The 16,715-nt window shown below is 39.5% G+C and overlaps 1 protein-coding gene across 1 annotated transcript; it reads right to left on the bottom strand.

The window, feature by feature from the left end:
- Positions 1-2,603: 2,603 nt before the first annotated feature.
- Positions 2,604-16,393, bottom strand: fndc7b (fibronectin type III domain containing 7b). The gene is made up of 13 exons (XM_084098521.1): positions 15,966-16,393; positions 15,586-15,846; positions 15,225-15,482; positions 14,175-14,441; positions 13,434-13,694; positions 11,515-11,775; positions 10,316-10,576; positions 9,262-9,522; positions 8,917-9,177; positions 8,011-8,298; positions 7,506-7,742; positions 5,822-5,887; positions 2,604-4,770 (listed from the first exon to the last, which is right to left on the bottom strand). The coding sequence occupies exons 1-13, from the start codon at positions 16,099-16,101 to the stop codon at positions 4,496-4,498; spliced, it is 3,093 nt and encodes a 1,030-aa protein (XP_083954647.1). The 5' UTR covers positions 16,102-16,393; the 3' UTR covers positions 2,604-4,495.
- Between the last annotated feature and the right edge of the window lie 322 nt (positions 16,394-16,715).

A 16,715-nucleotide genomic window follows, 5' to 3' on the forward strand; every position in this document is an offset into this window, starting at 1 on the left:
AAAGGCAGACTAACAGGTCTTTGAGGGTCAGAATTCTAGCTGATAGACAGGTGTTCAAATACTTATTTGCAGCTGTATCATACAAATAAATAGTTAAAAATTCATATATTGTGATTTCTGTTTTTTTTTTTTTAGATTATGTCTCTCACAGTGGACATGCACCTACGATGACAATTTCAGACCCCTCCATGATTTCCAAGTGGGAGAACTTGCAAAATAGCAGGGTGTTCAAATACTTATTTAGATAAAGATAAAATGGGGCTATCTATTCATGTAGCCAGCGTTACTGTCACAGTCTGGGAAAAAAAGCCTTTCATGTAAACACTCATGTGTTCAGAGATGCCCAGGCAGGAATATATGACTTTTGCCCAATTTACAGCGTCTTAAGGAGTAGATTCTGCCAAAAGTCTGAGACTGCATGTTGGACAGTCGGCGTTGAAAGATCGTGTATGATGGGCACAGACTCTGATTTTTAAATATATTTTGAGTCTGTTTTAGAACACATATTGTTTTCATTTGTCATTAATGTAGCAACGAGCCACATGTTTCTGCATGAGTTTGTCGAGGAACGAACTGATGGTCGTGTGTGGGGCCCAGTTCTTCTTCTTTTTCTTTTTCTTCTTTTGGCGGTTGGCAAACAAACGATAGGTGCATTCCCACCCCCTACTGGGCTGGAGTGTGGATCATTGATGGAAGGGGGAGAAAAAAAAAGAGCGAAAAAAAAAAAAGGAATTCTATTACCTTCTAAATCCTATTAAACTGACCTTTCTTAAGTATATCATTAATGCATTGTCCACTCCCTAGCCAAAAAATAAATGAATAAATTAGGCAAATGCTTAAGAGTCTATGATTGGATCATTATTGCAGTGATTATGTTTCTAGCATGTTATGTTCAGCAACAGTTCTTCTAGCCCTAATAGATGGAGTGTGTAGCTTATCATGTAGGAAGACACATCATGGCCATATTCCAGGATGACGATGTCAAGATTGATCAGGCTCAAACTCTGTAAGAATGGTTGGGAGGAGCATGAAGAATCATTTTCACACATGAATTGATGCTCCTCTGAGTCCAGACCTTCAATTCATTGAAAGTCTTTGGGATGTGCTGGAGGAGACTTTACAGAGTGCTGGACTCTTGCATTGTTAATACAAGATCTTGACCAAAAATGTATGCACCTCTTGATGGAAATAAATGTTGTGATGTTATTTTTTTTATTTATTTTTTTGCATTTATCAACAAATTTCTGAATGTGAACTGCAAATGTCAGTTTTGTGTCTAGCCATACCCCCAAAATATCGTATCACATTCACTTGTTCTAAAGGTTTGTATACTGTACTGTAATCTTACACTAAGACATTCTCTCTTTTTTGAGAAACATATAACCTGTGTTATCGACACGGATAAGCAACATTTTTCAGTCCAATTTTACACCTCATTAATCACACTCTGCACAAAACATTCCTCCCTCTCTTCCGCAGTGCTTTCCGTCATCCAAGACTTTTCAACTCCTGCTCCAACCTGGGAAAAATATCATTAATCATTACATTACACTACCTTGAGGAGTACCGTTTTCAATATACTGTAGTACTTTTTGGAATACGATGATCCCACCCTGACTTGAAACTATGAATCCAGTTAACCATTTTCCTTCCAATACCCATCTTATCCATTTCATTAAAAAAATACCCATTCTTTCCATAATGTTGCACAGATTAGACGTTATAGGGCAATAGGCCTGTAACTAGACGCTACTGGTCCTTTCCAGTTTCCAAGTAGTCGGTTTAATCCCTTTTTCCCAGGTTTTATTAAAAAGGCTTACGGTAACAATATTTATAGCGAGTGTTTTGTGATGCACAGTTTTTAAATATTAACAGAGTCGGCAAGTGTATGCCTTTCTATCTGTTCAGATTGTATGTCTTGTAGTGTAACCTAGCCTTAAACCAACTCATTGAATATTGCTTAAATTGGAAGAAAAGTATAGACTAGCAAACACTGTGACAAAAATGACCCAATTTAGTTGTGGCAACACTGTGCCATTCCTCCAGCTGTCCATATTTGCTGGGGAAAACTGCGACACATTTTTTAGCCATGATCAACTCATTGAGAACAAATGAAACTGAGATAGTATGCTAGATAATGATGATAACATCATGATTTCTTCCCCCACAGATAATTAAAACATCTGATTTAAATATAGCTGCAAGCAGCAATTAACTGGTTCAAGCGCTTTCAGGCCTTTAAGCACATGCATAAAAAGATATTATGTTTTATTTAGCAAGCATGTAACCACTTATCATAGATGGAAAATACCATTTACAGCCAATACAGGCAATTTTTAACAGTCATAGAGCCACCTATGGTCCGATCTCAATGAAGTTCGCATGCTTGTTTAGAATCATATGTCGCATGTGCTAATATCATGAAGTTTAGAGTTTCCGTTAAGGATTTATAGGCTTTTTCTAAATTACCCTGATATAGCTATCCAAAGGGTAAAGTTGAAATTTTTTTGATAGTTATTGACCTAGATAGTCCTGAGAATTGTGCCGCAGTGGTTTTATTGAGTTTGAGGAAAAAAACCTAGGACTAGTTTGCAAAAGTAAGTTTTATTTTAGATAATCACAAATATTCAATGAACAATTTGATTGAGGCAATCAGTTTGGTTCTTGAGGCAAATTTGTTCAGTATGAGGAGATCTAACAGATGATATGAATATTGTGTGTATGTGTGAAACACCGCGTGATTCAGAGGCGTAAAACTCGTTAGTGCCACCTAGTGGCCGATTTCTTTCAAAATTCTTACAGGGCCATGAGAGAAACATGCCCACCGAGTTTCTTTCTGATAGGCCTCCATTAATCTTGTCTAATAGGTGCTCAAACTTCATTGACCGATGGCAGCCATGTTTTTTTGAGGTGCGCCAATGTCCTCATTGACAATCATGGTACTTTGGACAAAGACACTGCATTTTCAAGTATATCAGACTTAGGGTTGTGTAGTTATAGCCATAGATATCATATATAAAGGCTAGATGTCTCGTGCGCGCTGCTGGCCAATGGAGGTCGACGTCCGCACGTGGCGGCCATCTTGCGGCAGTGCGCTCGCTCACTCGTTTAATGGTGCAAATACTTTTAAATAACCATAACTTGCCCAATTTTCTACCGATTTTCAAACGGTTTGGTTTGTTATAAACGTCAGAGATGTAGTTATGACACTACATACATACACTGCATACATATGAAAAATTATAACATACATGTTCAAGCATTCGGAATTATAGCCACGTTAATAACGTTTGTAAGAAACCAAACCGTTTGTAAATCCGTCAATATTTCAGCGAGATATGAGGATTTGTGTGCATGCTGATCACTCACCTTAATGCACAGACCACTGACACAAGATGGCCAAACGGTGATGCCGGAAGTGACTGCGCTATAAGACATCTAGCGTTTATATATGATATCTATGGTTATAGCCATGTTAATGTTTTTTTTTCCATGTTATAGTGCCACCAAGTGGCCAGTCGCCACATGCTTTTTCACAGGATCATAGAATGAGCTCTAACATATGTGTGTCGAGTTTGGTGAAAATATCTCATTTTGTTCATGAGTAATAATCATTTTAGTAAAAGTTAAAAATGTTAACATTTTGGCGGCCCTTAGAGACGATGAATCGAAATTTCGACTTGTTTTTGATAATTATTGACAAAGATTTGTTTGGTTCTGATCGGGCCAAAAACCTAGGACTAAAGTAGGTTTTTCAAAAAAATCCAAAATACTCGAAAATTTCGCCAGGGCGATGGTCGAATCGTTTTTCGCTCGAAAAATCGTGCAACATGATTTTAGAAGAAGAAAAGCATGTTGCTTTATAACGGGGGATTGAAAGAAAAGATGAAGTACATCGCTTGGCTCTTCATTTGAACCAAAATGTTTGAAGTTTTGATTCACAGACTTTAATTCTTTCATATGTCTTTTTGTATAAAAGTACTTATGCAGATTGTTAACAAAGCTATGCAAGTTGTATACATCAGATAGAAAATACAATGTATAGTTTAAAAATAATGCTTGATAAATTAACCATTTATTTGATCTAACTACATAAAGATTGGATCATTGTATGATCTGGTTACAGAAAAGTACTTTTTAAGATAAATGCAAAACTTTCTTAAAAAACTAGGGTTACAACGTTTCTACGGTCGATCAATGTATTCTTCACATCTATTCTTAATTTTAAGTGACCTTCTCTTTGCTTTTCAATCAACAGAAATGGTTATATATTAGATATTACATCACAGAAATTTAGTAATTTGTTAATTAGAAAGGATTAATTAAGGAGACAATCAGTCAATGATTTGTTTAGATTTTCTGATAGGCTGATTTTGTTTTCTTTTTCATAGTGATCATGGAACATAAGAAAGATGCTAGTTCAGGAGAACTGAACGCCGCTTCTGTTGGTTTTGTATCGACTTTCCTGTACAGTCCACCCAGCAAGGAAGCCAGTTTACTCAGTGGTGACACACAAAGGCTGGGAATAGGCGCTCTGGTTGCTGTTGTGTTTGGCAGACACGATGACACAGTAACGTGTTGCAGGTTTTAGGTCAGTAACTGTAGCGATCTCAGTCTTGTACACGGACAGGACCTCCTTCGCAGGCAGAGACGGGGTGTCCTCTGTCAGGATCAGAGTGTAGGAATCCGCCCCTGTCACCGGAGACCACTCGACCTGCAGTGACTGTCCTGTCACATGCGCAACCTTCACCTCAGGGATGGACAGCTGGTCTGTAGAGGCAACAGCATCTGATTAAATATGTGACTTCAGTTTGCTATAAGAACATGTCTAGGAAACATTTCACCACAATAATATATATGTCTATATATCTATCTATATATATTCATGGGTGTACTGTACTTGTTGCACTGCCTTTATGGTGATTTTTCTGTATCACAGTATTCTATAAAGAGGATCTAATATGAAAATCACAAACATCCAGACATTACTATTCTGTCCCAAATGCGTTTCATCTACTCAAAACTGACAGATAGCTAAAAGGAGTCAGAAAAGGTCAGACGCAGGAGTAAAGTTGAAGGTTTTTACTGTTTCCTCTTCTTTTGTAAAAGAGCAAAGGCTCTCCAAGGCACAAAATTTAAAGGAAACTGAGAGATGAGATTTCTTGACCAACCGCTTGGAGAGAATCTGGAACACGGAGGTTATTTCCTGATTAACCTCTAAACTAAGAGTGACATGATCTGAACCAACCACTAGGAAAACAGTTCACAGTTATCAATGTTCATTTTGTTGTTGCACCAAACTGTCACAAGATAGTGCTAAAAAAATAACAAATGAATGTCTGCCATGACAATTACAATTTTCAGAGAAAATGTTCTTAATTATTTTTTGCCCTGAATATGTTTTTGTGAGAGTCACCCACCTTAACCTTTATGAAAATCAATTCTCATCCTCAACTAATGTTTAAAGTCTTGTATATATGATTATATTTGGTTACACTTTATTTTAAGGTGTCCTTGTTTCTATGGTGTTATTACACATTTATTCTTTTAAGTAATGAGTAATATTATTTAACAACATGTACAACATGTAGGAATAGAGTTTCGTTTAGGGTAAGTTTAATGGAATTATACATAATTTACTGTTATTACTATAGAATATGTAAAATGTTCTACAAAGTAGCCTATATGTAACATGGACACTAAAATAAAGTGTTACCATACTGTATATTTTATATAATAATTTGTATATATTGCTCTGTGTATCCAGACGGCTCTTAATTATTGTGCAGTAAGCTGTGAATGTGTCTGTAGTTCATCTCACCAGGAGTCAGTGCTGCATTCATCCTCGCATATTTCAGATTTCTCTTCCGACGGTTTAAGGTTTGGCCTGTAAAAGATTTGTGTTAATACATCATTTCATTTTGCATATGCAAGATTAAATAAAGATGTACCTGTGAAATATGCACTTATTTAAAGTAATATGGATTGTTTAAATAACAGTTAAGGTCAGCTTCTGCAGAAAATAGTTTACATTTTGCTCTGTTCATTAAAAATAATTATACCATGGTCTGTGTGAATACTCAATTCTGATTGACTGAAAGGATTCATTAACACACAGTCTTCCATGGGCTGAAGCCCAGCCGCCTACCCTCGGGAGGGGCCTATATTTTTAATAATTTGTATAAACAAGAGTTTGCAGCAGTGAGAGCAGCATTCTAGAAACAAACTTGCACACCCGCAAATTTCCAGGAATCACAACCGTTTGTTTTGATCTACTGTTGTTGAATAATGAATATTTTAATTTATGGTGTTTAATATCATGGAGCGATAGCCTTCCTGTAAACGCATTTCGGCCAGGAATTTCATGATGGCGTTTTCTTTTCATATTAAATATAATGCCTATAATGATGAAGTGTTTATAAGTGCAGCGCTGCTTTGTGTATGCAACCTGCTCCTGCTGTTGCACAAGCGCCACCTACTGGCAAAGAGTGAATTTGCATATTCACCTATACAGTATATAACCCATATTTGTATGAAACATACACACTGTGTTGTATTAACTGGTGTACCGACAAGATAAATTCCGACATAATTGGCAGAAAGCTAAAAAAAACAAATGATCTGGGGTAGGGGGCCTACTGTAATGCTGTAGCCCAGGGGCCTCTGGTTATCTTAAGGAGCCCCTGGAAATAAGTAAGGAATAATTGACGACAGGAAGTTCAATTATTAGAAAAAAAATGCACTCCCGAGGAGGTCACTTAATGGCCTTTGCACCTGTGCATTATTTTCTAATAATTCATCAGACCGGAGTCAATTAATCTGCTTATACTACAGTTAGCACACCTCAAAACATTGTTCAGATGATGTATTGATGATAAATTAACGCTGCTCCGTGACTTATAGTAATAAATAGCTTTGCTACTGAATCGAGAATACGTTATACTTCTCAGAAACAAGGGAGTAACAGCTGTAATAGCTGGTTTTAAAGTAATTAAACTCACATCTTAATTGTTTGTAGAGAGAGACGCTGAACAGACAGAGATCGGCTAATTCACACGCGCATCTCTCTCTGTCTCTCTCTCTCTCTCTCTCTCTCTGTCTCTCTCTCTCTCTCTCTCTCTCTCTGTCTCTCTCTCTCGCGCTCTCTCTCTCTCTCGCTCTCTCTCTCTCTCTCTCTCTCTTTCTCTCTCTCTCTGCATCTCTCTCTGCATCTCTCTCGCTTGATATTTAATTCAAATAAATGCTATAATTCATTCATTCAAATAAATGTAATCTTACGCACTACTTTATTTCTGTGTCTAATTGAAATCGGGCAGAATGTTAGATCTAACTAACCGTCACTGACGATAATAACAGTAATTACCTCTCAGGTCAAATATTGCACTGCAAACAGGTTTAACCTGTCAATGCTGGCAAATGACCATGGTATAAGCGGGATAATCCAGAGCTAGCTGTGCATTAAACGAGGGCTTAGTTATGAACCACATGTCTGTATTTCTTCTTACCAGTAATAACTCTAGAGGCAAGACTCTCTCCGGCACCGTTCCAGGCCGTCACAGCCACATTAGAGGCCAGCAGGCCCGAGACCTGACAGCTGAGGTTTGAGGTGAGACAGACGGGCACCTGGCCGTCAGGGCGCAGCTGGTAAACCTTGTATCCTGTGGCAAGAACTGACGACCCCCAGGCCACTGTTGCGGAGGAATTATCACCCGTGAAGTTGACGTTCATCGGCGGACAGGGCACTGAAGGAGAAAACAAAGTAACAGACCAAGTAAGAAAATATTCTATAGAAGTAGAGTTATCTTGAAATGCTGCAATTTCTTTGCCAGAGAAGGTCTGTTTTTATATCAGTTTATATCAGTTATTTATTATACACTGTCTTTAGTATCTTGGCTTGACAATTATTGATATGGCATCATTATTCAGAAATCCATCTGCCTTAGACTTTTTAGATGCATTTAAACTTTTTTAACAAAGGTAAAAAATAAAATAATAATTGTCGTCTGGTACCTGTGACACCAGTAACAGCCTGAGATGGTCTGCTGATCCCAGCTGAGTTTTTTGCAAGGACCGTCACATTGTACGGGGTGCTACAGGGCACAGGAAATTCAAAGTAGTTGCCGTTTGTCCAATAGGACGACACGTCCATTTTGGACTGAGGGTTGTCTTGGATTTGGCCGGTCACCTGCACCAGGTACGTGACGTTAGGACAGTCCACGAAACTCCAGGAGACCCTGATTAGAGTGGCATCGCCCATCAGATGGGCTCTCACCCGCACGGTGGCAGGAGGACATGGGACTACAGGACAGTTCAACAGAGGGTTAATTAATAAGTGCTGTTATTGATAACTAAAAGCAAAACTATTACATTAAAATAAACCTGAAATTAATAAACAAACTAAAATGAGAAATTTTGTAAGTTTAACTTGAAGTACTAAAATGACTAAAACTGGAATAAAAATAAAGCTAAATCGAAATATGAAAAGAAAACATAGCACTTTATTTCACAGTCCTGTTTCGCATGAACATACTATGCACTTATTGTAGTGATGAAACATAACTGGGTAATAACTAGGTTTTAACCCTAAACTTAACTTAACCCATGTAGTTACTTTACATTACTCAGTACTTTTGTGGGCAAGTACACTGTAAGTACATTGAACGTGCACTTATTACTAAAATAATTACACCAATTATTGTTACATTGAAATATGATATAAAATAAACAACATCCAGATGATGTGCTTGACTGAAAATATCATCACAAGAACGCAAGGAAATGTAATTTTTCTTATGCAAAATATAATTTCTTGTAGAAATGTAAATATCCTACTAAAACACACATAAAGGTTTTGTTTTATATTGTATATTCTTGAGATAAACAGCTAAACATTCTCAGACATATCTGGTCGTATACCTGCTCCCCTCTGGATTGGCGCAGTGACGGAGCTGTTACAGGTCCCATCTGAAGCCTGCGCTGTGAAGCTGTACAATGTCCCACAAGTCAATCCCTGGAGGCTACATGAAGTGCTCGTGGTGTCGCAGCGAAGTGTGTTCCCATCCATGGTTTGGGCCCATGTAAAGTACTTCAGCGAACCTTGGCTCTCCCCCCAGGAGAGTGTGGCAGTCCTGGTGTCACACTGCACGGCTACACTCATGTTCTGTGGCTCACAGGGCACTATAGACCAGAAGGAATACAGTGTGTCACAGATTTCACGCCAAAACATAATGCTTTTCATTTAGAGCCAATGTGTGGTCTCACCAGTATGGAAGGTGACCTGCTGACTGGCCAAACTGGTGCAGTTTCCAGCCGAAGCAGTTATGCTAACGTTGTAAATCTGTCCGCAGTGCAAGTGAAGCAGGGTGCAGTTGTTCGTGGTGCTTCTGCAGGTTCGCACATCTCCGTCTCCACCGTTGGCCGTGAGCGAGTACGACTCGGCCACCAGAGAGGGGGACCATGACGCCACCATTCCGTTTGAGTCACACACCGGATTCGTTGTTACATTTTGAGGAACACAAGGTGCTGTAAGAGAATTAAATGGGTGGGTGTGAATTATGCAGATTTGATGTAGCTCTCAAATCTCAATCACATGTGCAATGCGTCCTAAAGGAGTAATTCACTTTAAAATGAAAATTAGCCCATGATTTACTCACCCTCAAGGCATTCTAGGTGTATGTGACTTTCTTCTTTCAGACGAATACAATCAGAGTTATATTAAAAATATCCTGGCTCTTCCGAGCTTTATAATGGCAGTGGATCAAAAAAGTTCAAAAAAGTGCATCCATTCATTATGAAAGTGCTCCACACGGCTCCGGGGGTTAATAAAGGCCTTCTAAAGCGAAGCAATGAGTTTGTGTAAGAAAAATATCCATATTTAAAACTTTATAAAGTAAAATAACTAGCTTCCGGCCAAACAAACATACGGATTCAACTTAAGTCTAAAGCGCAACTTATGTGAGTAATGCGACGTACTGCTGATATTTACTCCATGACACACTACGCTACTTCCGATGTCACAAGTTGCGTAAGTTGCGTTTTAGACACAAGTAGTACATTCGTTTGGCCGGAAGAACTTTACTTTGTAACGTGTTAAATATAGATATTTTTCTTACACAAGCTCATCACTTTGAACTGATGGTTGCAATGGTTGCAATCCACTGCCATTATAAAGCATGGAAGCGTCAGGGTGTTTATTAATATAACTCCGATTGTATTCGTCTGAAAGAAGAAAGTCATATACACCTTGAATGCCTTGAGGGTGAGTAAATCATGGGCTAATCTTCATTTTAAAGTGAACTACTCCTTTAATGCGTACCTGTGTTGATCTTAAGAGGGGGGCTCCGCAAGCTGCTGCATTTGTCGGAGGACGCAGAGATTATAATGGTGTACTGCATTCCACACTTCGCTCTGGTGAGGTCACAGGACGTGCTTGTGCTGTTGCACATCAACATGCTTTTGTCATGACCTTCAGCTGTGGCCACATAGAAGGAGGATACTTCATTCGGCTGCCAGTCAACGGTTATATGGCTGCTGAAACAGTCCGTATGTGCAGTGATGGAGGTGAGAGCACATGGAGCTGCGGACAGACAAGACAGAGATCAGAAACTGACAGACCGCCAGGAAGACAGACAGACTACACAGACTCGGGCAGTTGGTGGATGTAGCTTGAAAGCTTCAGGAGTAACAATCAGAATTTTTTACGCTCTGGTGCTCTTCGGTCGTTTTGACCAAAAAATTTTACGTTTCTTTTGTTTGTTTTTTTACTTCATTGGAATGGTATGAAACTTGGTCAAGGTTTTGGCACTTGCTATGTGAACACACCCCCCCCCCAAAAATGGACATGATTCGAAAAGTTGAAATGGTCCTGTAAAAAAAAAAAATAGTCATACTTGTGCATCTCGCAGTCAAAAATGTCCGCATTGGAAATGAACGGGAGACGAATTGTATCTAGTGAAAACTTTTGGCACTGCAGCCAAACAAAATCTTACTTAAAACGAATAATTTTTTATTTTTTTATATCAAGCTCAAATTTGATATAAAACACAACTTGTTTAGATTTTCTTGCAGTTTTTAGAGTAAAACGTGATTTTGAAAAATATATATTTCATATAAAAATTAAATAGTATTTTTGTACATTTTTCATAACAATACACACATTTTTAAGTTCAAGTTTTTAACTTTTTTCACTTCAGCAATAATCTGCCAAGTGTCGTCTCTGAAGAGAGATCAAACTTCAGCCTGTGCTCTAAAGCATTCAAGATTTACGACAGTTTAAGTTGGAATTTTCAGGTCTATGCTCAAAAAGTGAATAAATTGATTATAAATACAGCGCAAATATAACTTAGTATAAAAAAATCCCCTAACAATGCAAAATATTAAATAAAAAACATTATCAAACGATAAAAGATTTTACATTCATTTAATTGCCAAAAAAATTTAATAATTAGCGGCCATTTTTGTCCGATACGCGAAGAGCGCCAGATGGAAGATTAGGGTGTTTGAGTGTGTTTGCACCTGTCTGAATCTGGAAGGTGTTGCTGGGTCCGCTTCGGCAGAATGAATTCACCGCAGTGATGTGGAAGGTGTACGTGGCTCCACACTGGAGGTCGGGAACATTGCAGTGCAGATCTGAAGCTGAGCAGCTGGAATTAGCTCCGCCCCTTTCCACTGCCAGGACAGAGTAAGACTCCGCCCCCATTGCTTGTAACCATGTCACCCAGGCTGAGTTCGTAACGCAGTCCAGGTTTCCTGCCTCTCCTTGTGGAACACAAGGAGCTAAAGACATGCAAATACAATCTGTTAGCTTGCTAGGATCAATAGGCATTTCCACAAAGACATCCTTTGCAGTAAAAATTAACAGCAGTTTTCTGTATTATCTGTGACCGTACAGTACATATGGTCAAAGACTATAGAATTACACAAGATGCGTCACTCATATTGTTTTGAATGGAGAAAAGTGCAATGCTCAATATGGCGGAAAAAGCCTCAGCTTCTAAAAAAGAGTCCAATCGGCAATTGGTAAAGTCATCGTGTCACTGCAGCCGTTAGTTAGACCGTCAGACGCGTGACAGCTGTTGTCAGATTTCATTGGTGGTATCAAATATGAAATTTAATCGTAAGCTTGGTGAACAGTTTAGGAGAATTTGATGTTTCCCCATTCAAAGAGACAAGAGCTGCACTTGTTGCCCGAGAGGTGTTTCAAAGATGGCCGCCGAGTGAAATTACTTGTCTTAAAGGAACTTTGATTTGGTACATTACATACGGAGCCCCAAAAGGGACATGGTGGTGGAAAAAAAATATGCTTTTGCGTTCTCTCACAAAAGTTTTGCATTCCCCCGAGAAACTTTGCATTTGCTCCCAAACCTTTTAAGTTATTTGCGAGCACAAAGAAAGTGGGTCGCAAAACTTTTTCAAGAGAACAGAAAAGCATTGACATGTATTCTTTCCTCCCATCTCATATTTGTTTCCATGACCATGTCCCTTTAGGGGATCTGTATGTACTGTACAGGTCACAAGGATGAATTAATCAGTTGGTATTTGGCCTCGTAACGTGAGCTGATATCTATGTCCATTATGTGCTGCCATTAAATCATTTTATGTATATATCAGCTAGAGATGTGCAGATCATCTCTGGCATCCGAATCCGCTGTTAAAAATAACCTATGAAATAACCTATAACCTACCCAAACCTATGATTTTCTCTGATTTAGATATCTACACCCGACCCCCACCCGATCGTCACATTAAAATTGTTCTAATTCTCAGTGTTAGGCGTGATGATATGGTAACATATGCCTGTTACACTGAAGAAGTCTGCTTTTAAATTGACTTTTATTTGAAGTAAAAGTTCTTCTTTGGCAAAATTACATTTCCTTAATAGTCCAGCCCAAGCAAAGGCTGGATATAAGCAAATGTTTTAGTTAATTGACATAAGGCTGTTACATTCAGGCTATCATACCCAGCTCTTGATTTGTCCTGGATAGCTACTTCATTAAAACGCCCCCACATTATAATTTTATTTCCTTTCTTTAGTTTTTAATTCTCCTTTTTTAAAATTTCTCTCGGATATGATTTGCCCTGCAAATGCGTAGCTTAATGAGAGTCTGCCAATTAGTGCCTGACTAAACATTAAGCTTTAAACCATAGACTGTAAAAAAAATATGGACGAAGTGTCCGTGACATCACCCGTAGTTTTCTGAAGAGCGTTTTTAAAGCCCAAAGTGGGCGGAGCCGCTTGCTTTAAACACGTTAATATTTCCATCATTAATGATTTATCTCATCCAACCGCAGTTAATTCAGAAGGCTATTTTTTATTACTTGCCCCGCCCGACTCACAGATTATCCTCTGATATAACCGTGATCCGCGCATCACTAATATCTGCATGCTATATCGATGGTTTTAATGGTGATTTTGTGCTGTTGTGAAACATTACCTGAGGAAACATTGACAGCAGAGCTGGGCTGGCTCTCACAGCCACCCCTGACAGACGTCACTGTGATAGAATAAGACTGTCCACATGGCAAGCCAGCGATTGAACAGCTGGTGCTAGTGGAATCACATGACAGGAAAGCTCCTTCACTGGTCACTGCTCTCACATGGAAAGATTCTGCATCTGGATTGGCTGCCCATGTGACAGTCATGAAGCCAGCAGAGCAGTTCACCTGCACATCAACAGCCTGAGGTGGACAGGGCGCTAAAAAAGAAAGGCACTTTTCATACATCTGTTCTTGATGGTGGTTTCATCTGTTCTTAGCATTGCTAAGGTGCTCTAAGTGGATGTTACCGTGTTGTTATGGGGTTGCTAAAGTGTATTGAAATGGCTGCTTTGAAAGTGCCACAGTGTTTACACTAGGGGTTTCCAACCCTTCTCCTGGAGAGTGACCTTATTGAAGAATTCAGTTCCAACCCTGCTCCAACACACCTGCCTGTAATTTCCAGGTAACCTCGAACACATTTATTTGCTGGTTCAGGTGTGTTTGATTCAGGTTGGTGCTAAACTCTGCATGATGGTAGCTCTCCAGCAGCAGGGCTGGAGACTCATGGTTTAAAAAAAATAAAAAAATAATCAACCAACAAATGGCTTACTTAAAAAAAAAAAAAAAAAAAAAAAAAAAAATCACACATCACCTTCAACATATAGTATGCATTTTAACAGTCTGAGTGTGCTACTCACCAGTATGCACTTGTGTGAACAAACTCCCTTCGCTGCTGCATGCAAGGTCCATAGACAGCACAGAAACATTATATGTGTGTCCGCAGAGCAGATGCTCCAGGTTGCAGTGAGTCGTGCCGCTGCTGCTACAGTTGGCCGTATGGGTGCCATCTACACTGATGCCCTCAGCCTGGTAGGACAGCGCCCCTCCGGCACTTTGCCACGTAACAGCCGCAGAGTTAGACAGGCAAACGAGAGACGCTTGCACGTTGATAGGTGTACATGGAACTGAGGAAGAGGAGGAAGATGAGGCATTAATGCATAGTGAAGTCCATTTGGGTTTGTCAACAAAGACAGACATCTGACATCAGCCGATTACGTCACTAAAGCTAGGCTGTGTCCGAAATCGCCCCTATACCCTTAAATAGGACACTATTTGAGGGAACAGCCATTTGTAGTGGTGTCCGAAACCATAGTGGACTTTATTGAGTGCACTCATTCAATCCCATAATGCACCGCAATAATGAGTGTACAACTCATGTACACTCACTGGCTAGAGAATACCCATAATGCACTGTGAGGGTCACGTGCCGGATGAATTCCCGCGTCTGACCAGAAGGCGGTGCCTGCAGCTGAATCATCCATCCATCCATTTTACAAACCGCTGGTCCAATGTGGCTACAGCATAATATCATACAGGTATAAATTCCTTTTTAATTGACTATTAAATTGTTTATACATAGTTTCCATGACAGAGTTCATGATAAATCTTTTCATTACTACTGTAAGTTTCAAATGATTATTATTAAACAGCAAGCATAAACTATGCAAAAGCGGCAGCTCTTCCGGCACTCGGTGTCTGAATTCACTCACTCGTTTTCATTTACTCCTTCAAGTGGACTATATTATTGGAGAAATGCAGGGAATAGTAAATGAGGGTATAGGGGGCGATTTTGAACACAGCCCTACTGTCAATAGATCTAAAAGTGGCACAGTGCTTCCACTGAATAACATTTTATCCATTTGTCTGAGTGCATGTTGATAAAAGAGTATTATGGGAAAATTCCGAACCTGACTGTAATGTTGAAAGGGCATTTTTGCTGTCACAGTGGCTATCCTGGGCAGTGATTGTGAGGTTGTAGGCTTGGCCACAATGCAGGTTGTCTAATTTGCAGCTGGAGGTGGGACTGCTGCAATGTGTTTGGTGCCCATCTGGACTAGATGCAAGGACCAGGTAGGAGGCAACGTGCTCTCCTTGTTCCCATGACACAACACCTGTGTGGCTGCCACACTCAATTTCAGTGGTGATTCCCTGTGGCTTACATGGAACTGTTCAATTGCAAACAAGAAGATCATAAATGTAATGATAGGAATGGACAAGAAACATTTATTTCAAGGTAAAATCTGTAAATTGTGTGTACAGTCATCCTACCTGTGTCCAGCCCTACGCTTTGACTCTGTGTGCTGGTACACCTGTCGTCGGAGGCAGACACGCTGATGCTGTATGTGAGTCCACACAGTAGATTAGTGAACTCACATGTGGTGTTGGTGCTGTTGCATGATGAAGCAAAGCCCCCGCTGCCCTGAGCGACAGCAGTGTAAGAGAAAGCTCCTCTGCTAGGCTGCCAGGACACATCAACCACACCAGATGCACAGCTCAGGTTTGCCTGAATCTGGTTGGGAACACATGGCACTGGGGAAAAAATGGGAATTGATATTTGGGTCATTGTACAATTGCGGTGGAAGATGCTGTCACTTTTATGAGGAAAACGTTCAACTGCATTGTATTGTGCTTTATTAGAGGTCACCTACCTGAATGTAGTGTTGTGATCGCACTCTTTGACACATTACAGTGGTGGCCAATGGCAAGCACGCTGACGTTGTAAATGGAACCGCATACAAGGTTAGGCACAACACAGGAAGTATTTGTGGTGTCGCATCCTGTCATCTGGCCATCTGTGCTGATGGCATGAACCTCATATGATTCTGCCCCCGTACCGAGATTCCACTCCACATGGGCAGAGTTTGAAGAACAGAGCAAATCTGACTTCACTCCCTGAGGTGGACAGGGTACTGTTCGTATGAGGGAGAGAGAAAAGTCAGAAGGAGATAATTGAAAAGCAATGTCCCAAAACTACAGAAATCAGTAAAAAAACAAAAAAAAACATACAATCATTTAATTAGGTTACTGCTAAACTTTCACTTTTTAATTTTTAATTAAATTTTGTGTCCTATTAAAAGGATAGTTCACCCAAAAATGAAAGTTATTCCATAATTTACTCACCCTCAAGCCATCCTAGGTGTATATGACTTTCTTATTTCAGGCAAACACAATAGGAGTTATATTTAAAAAAAAATACCCTGGCTCTTCCAAGCTTTATAATGGGAGTGAATGGTCCCTTGTTTTTTGAAGCCCAAAAAAAAGCACATCCAAGTAATCCATACGGCTCCAGGGGGTTAATAAAGGCCTTCTGAAGGAAAGCGATGTGTTTTTGTAAGAAAAATATCCATATTTATAACCGTATAAACTATAATCACTGTTTTTTTTCAGCAACGGCCATA

Source organism: Abramis brama (genome assembly GCF_963993115.1).
Source record: "Abramis brama genome assembly, chromosome: 22".
In the NCBI taxonomy this organism is placed as follows: domain Eukaryota; kingdom Metazoa; phylum Chordata; class Actinopteri; order Cypriniformes; family Leuciscidae; genus Abramis; species Abramis brama.

Excerpts from the sequence above, each read along its gene's own strand:
- fndc7b (XM_084098521.1), bottom strand. The coding sequence starts at position 16,101 with ATGACAGGATGCGACACCACAAATACTTCCTGTGTTGTGCCTAACCTT. Across the intron at positions 14,442-15,224 it reads CCTTTCAACATTACAGTCAG|TTCCATGTACACCTATCAAC; the intron begins GTTCGGAATTTT and ends CCTCTTCCTCAG. Across the intron at positions 4,771-5,821 it reads GAATGCAGCACTGACTCCTG|ACCAGCTGTCCATCCCTGAG; the intron begins GTGAGATGAACT and ends TTGCCTCTACAG.